The 15,584-nt window shown below is 34.5% G+C and overlaps 1 protein-coding gene across 1 annotated transcript in view; it reads left to right on the top strand.

Annotated features, from left to right (window-relative positions):
- The window catches only part of LOC104158332 (AP-3 complex subunit beta-1-like), a gene marked incomplete at its 3' end in the record, with an annotated part of 73,133 nt that overhangs the window by 53,746 nt on the left and 3,803 nt on the right, over positions 1-15,584 (top strand). Inside the window, exon 15 of the mRNA XM_009695950.1 lies at positions 14,702-14,933. Within this exon, the coding sequence (XP_009694252.1) occupies positions 14,702-14,933 (232 nt within the window). The remainder of the gene's footprint in view (positions 1-14,701; positions 14,934-15,584) is intronic.

Genomic DNA, 15,584 nt, shown 5'->3' on the forward strand with positions numbered 1-15,584 from the left:
TTACTGCATGTTTTATTACTAGATATTCTCCAGATTGGGTCTTTTATTTATGCTTTTATATATAATGTATACATTACAGAAGTTATATGTATGTTTAAAATTATACACAATGTATAATTATATAAATATAATGTATAATTAGTTGTATATTATAAGTTGTATATTAGTTTATATATAACTTGTATATTAATTAAATTGTATTTTGAGTAACCACATCTTTGATTAACAGTAGTGCTTCTGATTCAATGCTATTTTGCTGTTTTGTTGTCTTGGAGCAAAAAAGATTAAAACAATATTCAAATATTGTAATTAAAAATGAAGTGCTAAAATTGCGAAGTAAAGTGCAATAACAATATTCAAATCCTATTTATAAAATAGAATTTAAGTTGGGGGGGGGATATTGCAAAAAAGAAACTCCTTTAGATAAGTTGCCGTGAGGAGATCCTTGATCGTTTTTTGCCTTCCGTTAAAAGTCAGTACTGTCCTTAAAACTAATCCAACTTTTTTGATAATTATGTGCTTAGATCTATGAGAGAATTTAAAGTAATGCTTCTTTTTCTTTCCAACATGAAAAATACATATATTATGCTCCTTAAAATAGGACTACTGTAAACAGAGTTGCTGCTAGGTGTTTAAAAACAAGCATGTGTAATGCATGATGATGATTCTGTAAGTTATTATTTAAATATGTAGTGTGGTAATACATGTAAAACAGAGTGTGTCTCTGTGTATGTTATGCTGTGTAACTCAGACAGAAGAGAGAGGTAACCTAAGCTCTATTTTTGTTTTATTTTGCCAATAAAACCGAGCTCTTAAAAATTTCAACCACATCTTTCTAAGGTAACATTTACCTCTTCACATCTTTAGCATCTATCAGACATGACACGGGACATATTCATTGACCCTAAAAATTTTCATCAGTCTCATGCACTGGAAGGGGGCAGCTCTAGCCAGACAAGAGGCTCATTTCAATTTTAACGGCTGTAATTAAAGGTTAATTCACTGAGTCAGGATTAACGAGGAAAGTACAAATGATAGGCAAGCAGCTGCCTTTATAATACAGGATTAGAACAATGCAATTACAATAAGAATTAGAAAAAATCAACTTCCTGAAAAGGTTCTGTAATGAATGAACTGCATTTCTCTGTTGTTAATTGTGGTACTGAAACATGAAGACTCTGTGCGGCACAGGTTTTTGTTGTTGTTGTTGTAATGATTCTTGATCAACAGAGTGTCTAAGAAGATAGTATGCCAACTACAATGACAGCAACTGTTATATTGATAAATTTAATACTGTGCTGTACTGAAAACCTTCAGGCTTACTTTTATATTATAGCTGTATATGCTAGCCACACAGATGACTGCTTCAAACTTTGTGATTAAAGATTTAATTTTAAATAAAATAAGCAGTGGCTTATTTTAGCCAGTTACTTTAAACAACCTTAAAATTTTATTGAATTTTTAGAAAACACTGACTTAAAAGTTTCCCTTTACATTATCCCCAGTCATTTTATGTGATATTCTTAATACCTGCAAAATAATTTTAGTTTATAAATCAATGTATATAAGATACACTCTGACTTTAACATCCTATTGTAATTATGCGTGTGCTGCACTTGCATTAATTGATATAATTTAAAAGTTGGTATAATTAATGTTCTCACACAGTCCCATCTTGTGCAGTGCCAAGGATATGGGTAGCACATGTATAATTTTAAAAATACATTGCAAAGTGGAGTTCTGATCACCTCTTAGGAATTTCCTTTAAAATTTCTGACTTGTAATTAAACATATCAAATAGAAACAGCTTTGTAATAAAAGGAAGGCAGGTAACATTCTAAATCAAAGCATCAGACTACTGTCATTTCTTATGAATTAATTAGAATCATATTCTATTGAATAATTGTGGCAAAAAAAGTCTTCAAAATTACCTGTTTATGCAAATAAGTAGTCTGGAATTTCTCGGACACTCCTGTTCTCAGTTGCTAATTTGGAAGTCCATTCACTTCTCTGTTCTCTTTTAACTTGAAAGATCCACCTTCTGTAATAGTCTGTTTAAATTTTCTGTGTTTACTGCTTGTCTAAAACTTTGGAAGTGTATGCAACCATATGTGCTTGAATTTTCAAAAGATAGTATTTCACAAAGGCAATCAGGAGACTACTCTGAAAACTGAGGGTCCATGCAAGAACTGTGCGTTTTATCAGTTGCTTTAGAGTTGTGCAGAAATACCATCTAGATGCTGGAATACAGCTGAGTATTGGTACTTTAAAACTAAAAATCCAGCAATATTTTCTTGGAAATTAATATTAATATGGAAATTTTTGAAAGTTATGTGGTTTATGTTAAACAAAGATAAAAGTGTGGTACCTTTTGATAATAAATGGTAATGTTAATATGGATTTGCTTTATAAAACTTATGTATATGTTTTATCTAGTAGCAGTTGAGGAATGTTTTATGTCTATACTGCAGGTATAAAGTGTATAGTATAATACTGGTATTTAGATTATTCTGGGTATTGTTTGGCGAAAAAACTGGGCCAGCATGCGTTTCTAACAATATTTTGACATTAAAAGCTCCAAGAAGGTTCTTTTTGGTGAGGTCAGTTGATAACTTTTCATTCATAATTAGCTCATAGAGAACCGAGAGACATTTCAGGGAAATTGAACTGTCAGTGGGTAGAAACAAGCATTTGACCTCATCACATTGAGTGGGGCCCATCATAATTTGTTCATTTGGTGCCCATCAGCCCAGCCTCATCTCTCATACGGCACCTCGCTGACCTTCCCTCTCCAATTCCACTCAGTTCAGCTTTAATTATGACTCTGCAGACCCGAAGAAATATTGCAGCTTGCTCTCAAAAACCCTGAACTGCCACTCACCAAAAGATTGGTTTTTAACAGGTAATAAATGCCCAAAGGAAATGGTGCTGTCCCCCACACAGAGTAAAGCAGGATTTTTTTTATTATTATTGAGATTTTCCTGTCTCTCAATTGTCACTTTCCCAGTGAAAATTTTATTTCATACAGAGGGTAGTAGACCAGCTTCAGTACCATAGGAATGGTTTGGTGTTGGCATTTTTAATCATCTTTTTGAGCTGAAAAGAAAGTTTTAATTGATCTGCTAACCCAGGATTGTATTAAAGTAGCCAGATATTATTTAAAAACTGAAAATAATAACTAAAAAAAAAAGTGGTTTTTTTTTTGTTTTTAAATGATTGTTGCTGAAAAGGTCTGAAACTTAGTCTGAAACCCGGAAACTGGTTTTCTTCTGTGATAAGGAAATTAACTGAGATCCTCTTATCACTGTTGGCAAATTTTGCTGAAATGGTGATCATAATGTGAACAATTTAATTGTGTGACTGTGGTTTACCAGCTTACTGGCGAGTATTATTTAATAGTTTTGCCAAGTAAACTGTTAGAAAGCACAAGATACATGGGCAGAAAATACAAATTGCTACTAATTTCAAATGTGTACTTCCATCTTTAAAAAGTGTGCCCATGAATTTCTGAGCAAATAAAAATATTCAAAACTACAGTACTAGAGAGTGTATCCTTGTGGTGAATGTTAAACTGTCAGCAGGATTTTCAGGTCATTTGACAAAAAGGATACAGGTGCAGTAGCTAGCAGTGAAGGTGACTGCTAGTTTCATCAATCACTTTGCCTTTCTTTAAGTTGATACATAATGGACCCCTTCAATCAGCTTCCTTGTTCTTTGTCAGTTGTTTAGGAAGAAGAAAAAAGAGGGTGGAAAGGCTGGACTTTAAAGTCAAGGTTATAAAATGAATTGTTACTTATTTACACAGAGTAAGGAGGATAAGTCAGTGTTGGAAGAGGCTCCTCATAAAATGTCGAGTTTGTCAATGGGTGATAATATGCAGTTTGAAGCTCCGTGCAGACCTTGAACAGTGACAGTAGTTGTCAAAGCAGTGATTCTGAACAAGAATTTAAATTAAGACATTGTTTAGTGACAGACACAACATGTGCCAGAAAATGTGCTAATCAGTGTTTTGTTTTCAGAGGGTCACAGTAAATGATGATCCTATGACAAAGTTTGTTTAACTGCAAAAGTAGAATTCTAATAGAAATAGAATGTGAATTTATACAGCACTTAGAAGGCTGTCGATATAATTTTCTTGCGTAACGTATATTAGCTATACATAACAGGCAGTTCAGCTTCATTACAACTGTATACCTAATACATATGGGTTTTTAGGGTGTAGCAATAATTTTTTTTTAAACCTATGTATGTGATAGCTGTATAACAAGTTATAATATTTCATAGTTGTTTGCCCAATATTATATATAAAACTTATAAAGTAGAAAACTGAGTTTCCTGACTTTTGCATGTCATGTGCAGCACAGCATTGTGAGACTATGGTGAGTATTCTGAGGACTGTACATCACAGTAGGAGGAAAAATTTCAAGCTCTCACCTGGAAATTAATAAAAATACAACTTTTCATATTCTTTGCATTCAAAGATTTATGCTACTGTAGCATATGTTTTTTAGAAGCCTCCTTCAACTACATCTACAGATTGTGCACATGGTTTTTTGTATGACTGATTATAGTTTTGGATTTTTGTATTTTTGTACTGAGGAATGACACTCAAAAACCATAGATGTCCTTTATAATTGTAAATTATGTTGTTCCATATCTTTATCAGCGTGTTTATTGACATATTCTGCTGATCCCAAATGAAGAAACAAATTTTTTTAATTTATTTCTTCACTCAGAATTTATAGAGAATCTGCTGAAAACTCCTTATTGAAGCTCCCCTTCTCACTCAGAAGGAGACAGCTTATTCATTTCAATATGCAGTGATGGTGAGGTCTCAAAGCTCTTCTAAGTATATGAATCACTGCTTGTGAATACAGCTAATTATTTCACATATAAGGATGTTATGATGGTCATAAGTTGCTTTTGTTCACCTTTTTTCTTGTTTGGTCTGTGCTTAATTGAAGTATGCATTGCACAAAAGGCAGAACTTCATAGCAATGTAAAGGGATGCCTAAGGTTTCACTGGAAGATACTTTGCTAATCAGAATCAAAATTTGTCCTATAACTTACTTATGTACAGTGCCACATATAGGTAACCGTCCTGAGGGTCTGTAAACCTTGAAATTAAATTCTACTTCTTAAATATAGATGAAAATTGGAGTAAATGCTTTATAATTAACATAATGTCTTGATTCCTGAAACTTTGTTAATGATGGTTTTTAAGCTTGGCATACGTGAAAAAGTAAATAACCAAATCTTGGTTGATGCATGTAAGACTCCATCTTGTCACTTTTACTTGAAGAGTCATCATCACATGGAGTGAAACACCTGATATTCAAATTATAATATTGAAATTTTGTCCCAAAATATTAAGACTAACTTAAAACTTATTTGTGAAAATAAATATTTTGTCATCAAAAGTAAAAGCTATGCATGGGGCAGCTCAATTTGTTGAGAGGTGTTACGGCTGCTAGGGCATATAATTCCTGCCACGAACCATCAGTATGTTGCCACATGACTTGTAGGCTAGCAGTACAAATAAGTGAAGGGCAAGGACGTCGCTGTTGTTAAAGTAAGGTGACTCGGTATCTTTTAAATTATATCAGTACAGACATATTTTAATGTACTGTCAAAGTTCTTGCTAACAGTTTCAGGAAGGTGGGATACCCTCCATTGCCTGCCTCCAAACCTGTGTTAAGACTGTTTTTTAAAAAGTTGGTAAGTGATGTGCCATTGTTCTGTCACACCAGAATCATTTAGAAATGTCTTCAGTCCTCTTGTGCCATAGACTCTAGAGGGTATTGGAGAGATAGATGACTCTTTAAAAGGCTGTTAAATGATGCTGTGATTAAATATAGTATCATCAGAAGGATGAGTTTTAAAAAGCTCACTGTAGTGGCAGACTTTCCCTTTATTTTTGCATGCTTTTCTCCTAATGACTTGGTGAACAGTGGCTTGACATATTACAACGTTAAAAAGCAGTTTTAGAATCTTCCTGAACTAGTTTTGGTTGCCGTGCAGTTGATGAAAGTTTTCATTTTGAACTTTGTTCACTTGGATTAGGAAGCCTTTCCATCTTTATATGGCAACATACATTGTCGCTTGGTGTTTCTAGTCCCTGGCATCTGTGTTCTTGATTTGAAGATGCCAGAAGAATTGGGGAAAGGTACATTTGTAAGAGCTGTGAAATAGATATTTTAATTGTATAGTGGAGTTTAGGAATTCATGGCTGTAAAATGTTTGTGTACAAATTTTTACTATTATTAGTTTGGAATGTTTTTATGAAAAATGTACAAAAATCATTCTACCATTTCTGCTGAAGGAGCTTTGTAACACCAGCAGCATTGGAACATATACTTACTACATAAATCATAAAATTCAACTATTATTAAATATATTTGTGTATTTAAAATTACTTTAAAATTGAATAAGTTTTAATAAATGGTCATTGTCACGGTCTTCCTGCTGCTACGTTTGTGCTCAGTTAACTGACAATCTTTGGAGGATTTAGATGATAGTAGCAGAAATACTCTATATTAGTTAGTACCAAGGTAATTTTAAAAGTAGATGAGAAAAATTACCTACCTAATTTGCCTTCGGTCATCAACTGAGAGACTTAACTATGGCCACAGCTATTGTGTAAAGCAGCATACTTGCATTCAGGATCTGTATCCATACAGTAGAGCCTTTATTAGATATACGCATAGGGTGAGGTTTTTTTGTTTGTGGTATGCTGTGCATGTAGTGTGCTTTTGAATTTAAACAAAGAAACTGAAAGTAACTGGTTATAAATAAACCTCTTTGTCTCTTAACAGACTATGAACTGTATCAGATGTTTTTTTCTTTCTTTCTTTTTAAGTTCAAAAAGTGAAGCTTAAGGAAGACAAAACACAGAAAAGCTGTATTTTAGCAACGGTGTCAGTTAGGTCAACTGTAATTTTTGCAAACTAAGGAATATGGATTTTTTTCAGCTTAAAACATTATGTATAAAATGAAATAAAACTTGGGAAAAATTGGCACATCAATATCATGTATAAGAGATGTATTCCAGTGCATGCAGAGATTCTACACTCACATTGAGGAAATGCTAATAGATGTGTATGTGTGGCAAGTTCAGTGCTGATTTTGGATTTTTGTCCAGGTGGGTTACTGTGCATTAAGATCATCCTGATAGAAACCAAAATAAGATGCTGCATTCTTCAACAAAAATTTAGTGACCAAGATTCAAATATAGTTGTATTAAGCTGGCAAAGTTGCAGTTTACATTTTAGCATTCATAAATATCTGTGCTAGATTTCAAATATAGCATATTATGGGCTGAGTTCACTTTGGCTTATAGGTAATATTATAAGTGTTTCAACTTATATTCTACACTTACCCTGACAAAAGGGATCCTTTTTTTGGGAAAAAGTTTGAACTAGATGCTTCTGTTGGAAGAAACCAATATGCAGGACTTGTTATACTATAACCCTAACTGTAAAGTTATACATTATAGCCAGTAGGGTTCAGTGTGTTTTTATTTTGGAGGTCTCTGGAGTACTGGCTGTTTGCCAGAGTCAAAATAATGTAGAAGCCGTTTTTAGGAACTTCTTTGAAGTGGTTTAGACTCAATGCCAAAACCTATATTAATCTTGCTCAGCAGCCTCCACTATTTCAAATTCATAATTGGGATGCAAAGTAAGGCTTCCTCCTTATTCTGTTTTTCTAATTCTTAAACTACTTCAGGTAATCCTCAGACTTCCCAGTTAGGTGGTCAGTGGAAGGGTCCAATCACTAAGTGGAAGTAAATTACTTGTTTGTATATTGGGAGGATGGCTTTTTCTTGGAACATTAAATGACTGTTTCAGGGGAATTTAAAATACTATGCTGCTTGATGAAAATCACACACATACATCAGCCATGAGACTGTCTGCTTTTCACTTCATAGACGCATACGTAGGACAAAATGATAGTAAACCTTGAGGTTTCCCATGCACAGATACGAATTTCACCATTTGATTTGGTCACTGTTATTTTAGAAGTTGAAACCTGGATTGGCATACAGTTTAAGCCCTTCAGTTTAGGAATTTTCTGCAAATGCAGTTAAAAGAAAATACTCCCTTAGTATCTGTTTAAGCCCTTTTCATAGTCCACTGGTGATCCCAGAGTACCCTATGGGGAAGAATGTGCACTTCTGAATTTATACCAAGGCCCATAATTATGACGCTGAGTTAAGCCTTTTCCTTCATGTTTGTGTAATAACCCTGACTTAATCACAAGAATATTCCCATTTTGTTGCTACTGAAATAGTTTCTTGTGAGGCTTTTAAAAAGATTTCACTAATATTTTCATTGGATTATTCATGTGATTCATTATGCTCAGCAGAAGGAAAAGCCAAAGATGCCAAATCTCAAACAAAATGGTGTGTCATTGTAATATAAAGCTTCAAACTCTACTATACATGCAAAATGCAATCTGTCTCACTGACCCCCAGTTACACATAAAATACAAAACAAGTGCACACTCAGTTTTAAAAGTGCTTGATTAATCTGGTATGGGACTAATAGAGTTTTCTGCTGTTCATGAACTCCAGGTTCAGGACTAATTCTGGTTCCTTTATATCATGTGGTCATTTTTGCACTCTACGAGCAACACTTTTTATTGATACAGAGTTACTGGAAATCTGTCTAGTTGGTTATATTTTAAAAAAAAACGCAGAAACATCTAAGGGACATAAAAATGTTAGAAAAGAGATAGTTTAATATTACAGAAGATTTTTATCATCTCTAGATTCACAGATTACCTTGAACACACTACTCTTTGAAAGGATGATTTTATACCTATATGAGACCATACAAATATTAGAGTTAAAAAAAGGCAGAGAAAAGGATTAATTTTGGCAACCTTATAGAGGCAGACTATGGGCAGTATAATAAAAGTGCTCTTTAGTTTGAAATTCATCTCTGTGTGATTTAAACATTGATGGGATTTTATTTTTATTTTCCTTGCAGGGTTTTAGAGACAAAAAGTATTATTCTATCAATGTTGAAATTCAGTAAGAATTTTTTAAACTCACTTTCTAATGTCTGAAATTGTCTGAAACCAATACTGGTTTAAAGATATGAGCAGTAATATGCTAATTTTCAATTAGCCTCATTGACGTATTAATCATTTAGGGAACTGTAGAGCCTAAATGTTGGTGACAATGCAAAAAGAAGGGAGTTAGGATGTATTAGAAATTGAAAGACTTCCTAGCAGACATGACTTTTAGAAAGCGTTTAGTAGATGTAGAGCAGTTAAATGTGCCTTTGGTGGAAAGTTATTTCACGTATTTTCTGGAATTTGCCACCTTCAGGTGTCTGTATGTCTAATTAAATTAGCCCAAATTGAATGATGGTATCCTGTTGCTTTTCTAGACTGCAGAAAATATGAGCTTGCTTACTTGCTTGTTTGGTTTCCCTGCCTTCTATCAGAGGGATGCTGTCCTTAGTTTGGTAATCCATATTAGTGTGACTTAAGTATGCTTTAATGTTGGGATTTGCTACAGCCTCTTGAAATAATGCAGAGTAGGATGTTGACATTCTTTCTGCAATTCTTTGTTTGCTTTTTATTATAACTTTTTATGAGTTCTTAATTCTTTATTTTTGTAAGAGCTGTATAAGGAAGACATTGCCTTGTGTCTGTGAGTAATATGTAAGTGATAATGGAGCAAAAGATCATGAATATACTGTTTCCTGCCGGTAGTTGTCCTTCCTTTGTTTGCCTGGTTTTCCAGCTTCTCCTAATGCTATAAAATTATGGTTAAGTTGCTCTCATAGCTTCGGTTGAAAGATCATTTAAATGTGGCTGGGCTACATGATAGTCCTTCTCTTAGCTGTTGCAGGGTTACTGGAGCATAACCTTACAGTGAGTCTAAGAGAGGATATAGCTCTCACAGCTCAGTGAGTAATTCTTGGATTATGTCATGGATATTGCCAATAGGAGGGCAGTAGAAGGGCTACTTAGATTAAATTATTCAGTCCACCGCTTTAGCAGAATGCAAATTAGAGGAATAGATCTATAATTATCAGCATTATTGGAAGCAAATATTTTTTTCCAAGAATACATGTTTTATCCAAACATATACACATTTCTGAAATGGGATCAAAAATTAATCTATGGTTATTATTACAGCATTATTAAGCTAAGGAGCAAATACAAAAGAAAAAAGACAACAGACGTAACTTTCTGCTCAATAACAATAATAATAATAATTAATACAGGAAAGCCTGTCCAGCTCTGTTTTCTGTAGATTTAATAAGCCTTGTAGTGCTTTTTATTTTAAATAATTATGGAAAGTAGTTTTTTGTGTTAACTTAACCTTAATTTTTAAAGACTTATTGAGCTGGCAAAAAGAAGCATGTTCATGGCAGACGATTCAGTGAGTTGTAACTAGTCAGCTCTCTTGTGATAAAGCAAGCCAAATGTCAGTCATCTTACACATTCCCCTTTGCGTGTTTAATGAGTGGGAGACTGTTAAGGCAAAATCCTAATGTTACCCTTCTTCTTCTTACATAAGAAGTAGTTTAAAAATACTTGCAGTTTCTTTTAGGCTGCTGGATCATCTTTCAACATGTGCAGTTAGTGTGGGGGCCAGTCTGACTCATATCAATACAGTGTTCCCATATGATATCACTGTGGAGTCCCTATGCTGACTTTTAATTCATGGTGGCTTTCAGTCAAAATGGGGTGGGAGGAGAGCCTGTATTTAATTCTTTTATTTCTGTCATTCTAAACAGCTGTGTAAAAAAAAAAAAAAGGTAAGTTTTGCAAGTTTAATCTTAATAATCTTCACCCAAAAAAAGCAGACATGCTGTGTCATAAAATAACTATTAGTGACTAGTTTGTATCCTATAAATCTAACTTGAGTTGATAATATGGTCCATTACCAGCTAACTGCACAGAGTATTTTTCATTTTACACTCTTCAGTTACTTTTTAGTGAAGTGTTAAAAAATATGAAGCTTTTCTCCTCACTAAAATTGCACACTGTCTGTCTGTTATTAGGGAGATAACAGCTCTTATAAATGTTTCAGTAAGCGTTAAGTAGACAGTTATGTGCACTCTCATTCCACGCTTATTTGCTTACTGTAATAAACTGATAAAATATGTGTGGTTTGTCTCTGTGTATCTGCAGGCATCATGAGTCACATAGATTTCCTTTAGAAATAATGTTGTGTCTGCAGAATTGATTGGTTATTTTCATAAACCATCCAAAGGTACACAAACGACTTCTATTATTTAAACATATGCTGTGCAAGATTTGTAGGGGATTATCTCCTGGTTAATAGATACTTCTTGTTCTATTAACTCTGTGGAGGATTATTTTAACCCCAGAGTGATTGCAGGTATCTACCCTATGGGTATTGCAATTGTATGCATTAAAGATTTTAGAATTTAAACAAAAAAACTCTGTTTACCAGGCTGATGCAACTGTTAATTAGACTGCATTATGGTACACCAACCTTTGCCAGCACAAAACCCTTGCTGGCAAGTAAGGCTTGAGAATTTCCATTTTCCAGAACTAGATTCTTTTGTTCAGCATATATACTTTTTATTAATTTCTAGTACTGCCACATTAAATGCAACTGAAAATTAATGTTCTACAGGAAGGAAGATTGTTTAAACATAATATCATTATTCTGACTGTCCTTTGTGTGTCTGTTGCTCTGTATAGTATGATATTGCAAATAAAAGTGAATGGGCTCATGGGTGAAATTATGACTGAAACATTAGCAGTAATGCTGAAAGGAGCATAGATTCAAATCTCTAAAAATCACAAAAAGTTTTCAGTAAAATTTGAGTCAGTGTTACAACTTAAGTATAATAAGAGATTTTTGCTGTATATGTATGCATATTTATCTACGCTGGATTTCTGACTACTAACTTTTTATGTTATTAATAAATAGTATTAATAAAACCAGGTATATGTTAACACAGAGAAGCTAGTGTACTTCAAAATACTTGTTTTAACATGAATAAAACACATTTCCTAAGCTTGTTAATGAAAAATGGTTGAACTATTTCATGAAATAACACTTCTATTATGCATGTCTAGCTCAAATTGAATTAAATGTTAAAAGTTAAAAGCTAAGCTTAAACTTAAAAATAAGATTTAAATTACATCTTAAAACTGAAGTTTTATTCATTATTTCAGCAATGGTGTAAGTAACAGGTGCTACTATGACTCTGCTAATAACCTCTTGCAGCTGTTGTCTTTATGTACCAAGAAGATATTTATTATTTGAAGTACCTCCTTTCTTATTTCCTGACAACTGACTCTTTTTTTGAGAGTTTGACCTTGCAATTATTTCTAGAAATCTAAGCAGAGTATTAATCTATTAAAGTTTGGGTTTTGTACTCAAAGGTATTTTGAATTTTGAGGAACTGTGAAGGTCCATGCGATTCATACTTTTTCCATTCATTTTGCATTAGGCAGAAATCTGGTCATGTAATGCCACAGGAGTCATTATTTTACAAATATATTTTAAAGATAAGCTACATAAAAGTAACCATAATCTTATCATATATTTATGCATGTAAGTGGCATTGGAGTAAAAAGATATCCGGTCATTATGGGGTTTGTAAAATTTCACTGAATTGTGTTCTTGGACAAAGAATTAGATATTTTCATGCTTGTCAGAGGTCAATAATTGGACTGAAAAAATTTGAATCTATTTAAAAATACAGTGCCTGTATTCTTCAAGTGTTATTGCTGCTATTATTTGAAGAGGGACAGAAATGTAAATATTTGTAAACAGCTGTAATTTCTTCTGATCATATACAAAAATTAGAAATGTTGTCCCTGAGGATATTACGTTATCTTTTTAGGGGGAAGAAAATGTCTGAACTTCAGCAATTTACTTTAAAATTGTCAATAAGTTGTACAGGTTCAAAGTTGAGTTTGTGGAATTTCCTCAGTTCAGACATATTTTGAAACTGCCTTAAGTCTTCACACTGAAGGTTAGTGGTAGATCATTAACTTGTCTCTAAAAAAACCTGATACCAGAGTTTTTTATGTATTAGAGAAAGAAACACTAGGTAAAAATTAGAAAGTGAAATCTGATGTGGAAGTTTTTGTGGAGTTGTTTGCTTGATCATGTCTGTATGTGCTGTTCTAATTATAGTCACATAGTGGTTGAGTTTTGAGGGGATGGGAAGCCTTTCTGCCTTTTTTCCTTCATTGTTTATTCTTCATTCAGTAAGATATGTGTAAAACAATGCACCTTCCAAAGCCACATCTGAATACACACTCACTCAGTTCCTCATGTGGTTTTCTTTAGCTTTCATCCAAGTGCTCACACTTCTAAACATTTAATAGTTGATCTTTACAGATACTCAGTTGAGGTGATGATAGGTATTACTAGCCTGGCTTTCCAGTTCAGAAACTGGTACTCAGAGATGAAGATCAAGTTTGTTACACACTCGCTAATTCTAAAATTTTTCAACAGGATTCTTTACAGCCTTATGTTTTCCAGATCCTCTCCCATTTCTGTAACACCTTGTGGGTTTAAATCCTAGCTCTTACCAGCTTCTTATATTACTGGAAGTGTTCACTAAGTCTTCAGATCAGCCGCTTGATGTTAAATGTGGTGGTTAGGAAAAGGTAGCGACCTGTAAGAGTTTTGTAGGGAAGGCAAGATAAAAACCCATTCTCCTTGCTTAGCTCCTTGGAGTCTTGAACATCCTGCTATTTGCAGTTGTCTCTTTTACTTAGTTACACACTCAGGGCTATGGGTAGGGCAGGAGAAGATGGACACCCATCAGTGGAAACAGATGAACCAATATATCTGACAGATATACTATAAAGTTCAGTAGCGCATAGTGCATTGACAAGACAAGTAGGATTTTCGTCCTGAGCATCTGGCTTTTTCAACCTCTGTGTTCTGTTTGTGTGGTGTTGCTTTTCATGTAATTTCTGAGCCTTTCCTTAAAACTTGTTTAAAGAATTCTAATTCTCTTTTCTGCAGTTTTCTGCATATTCCCTACTTTTGCACTTTTGAGCTCATGATTATGGATTTCCATATCAGCAGTATCTTCTAGGAATTTGCATACTGCATGTCTTTTATTCATGCTACTTTTCAGGATAGAATGGACCCAAACACCCTTGCGATTTCTCTTACGGCTTGTGGCAGCAAGACTATTAAAGAACTGGCAACATCCTTCTCTATACAACTGTGGTTTTAGTATTTGACTGGTGTAATTGTTAGGCAACAATTTTGTGGTTTTAACAAGAGAAGGAGAAGAAAGTTCTCACTATAGCTTCACAGTACGCACTGGGCCTGGGGTCACCCTTGAGTTCTGATGCATAGAGTGGAAAGAGACTTCTTGCTGGAAACAACATAATTATTTTAACTGTAACTCCTAAAAAAACCTCTCATAGTTTAATGGATAACTGTAGAGTTAAAATATTGAAAACAAATTTGTAATGGAAAGTGAGGCAAATACAACAAAGTTAAAGCTGCTGTTTCTCAGCACCAGAAATACTATTTTTAGGCTCTGTTATCTGATAGCTATTACTGGAATTTGTTTATGGATTTGAATATGTCCTTACATATTTCTAGTTCACTGAAATTCCGACTTGAAAGCAGGCGCTCTAGCTGCGTGAAAAGTAGGATGTTTAATGGTAATTTTTTATGTTGTTTGCTTACGACATTCACCAACTGTTGTTTTGTACTTAACAGGTCACTACCCAAGTCTCTGTGCCAACAAAAACACATGAACTGCTACATCGAATGAGTGGAAAAGGATTAGCAGCTCATTATCGCTTCTCAAGACAGCCAGGCATTTTTGGTGATCGTATGGTGTCTGTGCAAGTGACAGTAACAAATACAACTGATAAGAAGATAGAGAATATTCACATCGAGGAGAAGAAATTGCCTCCAGGCATGAGGATGCATGAGTTTAATCCAATAGGTAATTGTATCTTGTTTTTAATAATTCAGAATCTTAGTCTTTTGCAAAATTTCAAATATAGGAAGGTGTTTTTGCGTAGTCATACATATACTCATATACATGTATGTGTACACACATATATATTCCTGAGTGAGATCACAAGGCGTGTGCAGAACAATCAGGGTATCACGACTAGCCAACATGGATTCATGAAAGGCAAGTCCTCCTTGACCAACCTGATCTCCTTCTATGACCAGGTGACTCGCTTGGTGGATGAGGGAAAGGCTGTGGATGTGGTCTACCTGGACTTTAGCAAGGCCTTTGACACTGTCTCCCACAGCGTTTCCCTGGAGAATCTGGCAGCTCATGGCTTGGACAGGAATACCCTTCACTGGGTGAAAAACTGGCTGGCCGGCCGTGCCCAGAGAGTGGTAGTGAATGGAGTTAAATCCAGTTGGCGGCCGGTCACCAGTGGTGTTCCTCAGGGCTCAGTGTTGGGGCCAGTTCTGTTTAACATCTTCATTGATGATTTGGACAAGGGGATCGAATGCACCCTCAGTCAGTTTGCAGATGACACCAAGCTGGATGGGAGTGTTGATCTGCTTGAGGGTAGGAAGGCTCTACAGAGGGATCTGGTCAGGCTGGATCGATGGGCCGAGACCAGTTCTATGA

The sequence above is a fragment of the Cariama cristata genome, unplaced genomic scaffold (genome assembly GCF_000690535.1).
Source record: "Cariama cristata isolate BGI_N322 unplaced genomic scaffold, ASM69053v1 scaffold6072, whole genome shotgun sequence".
Lineage (NCBI taxonomy): Eukaryota > Metazoa > Chordata > Aves > Cariamiformes > Cariamidae > Cariama > Cariama cristata.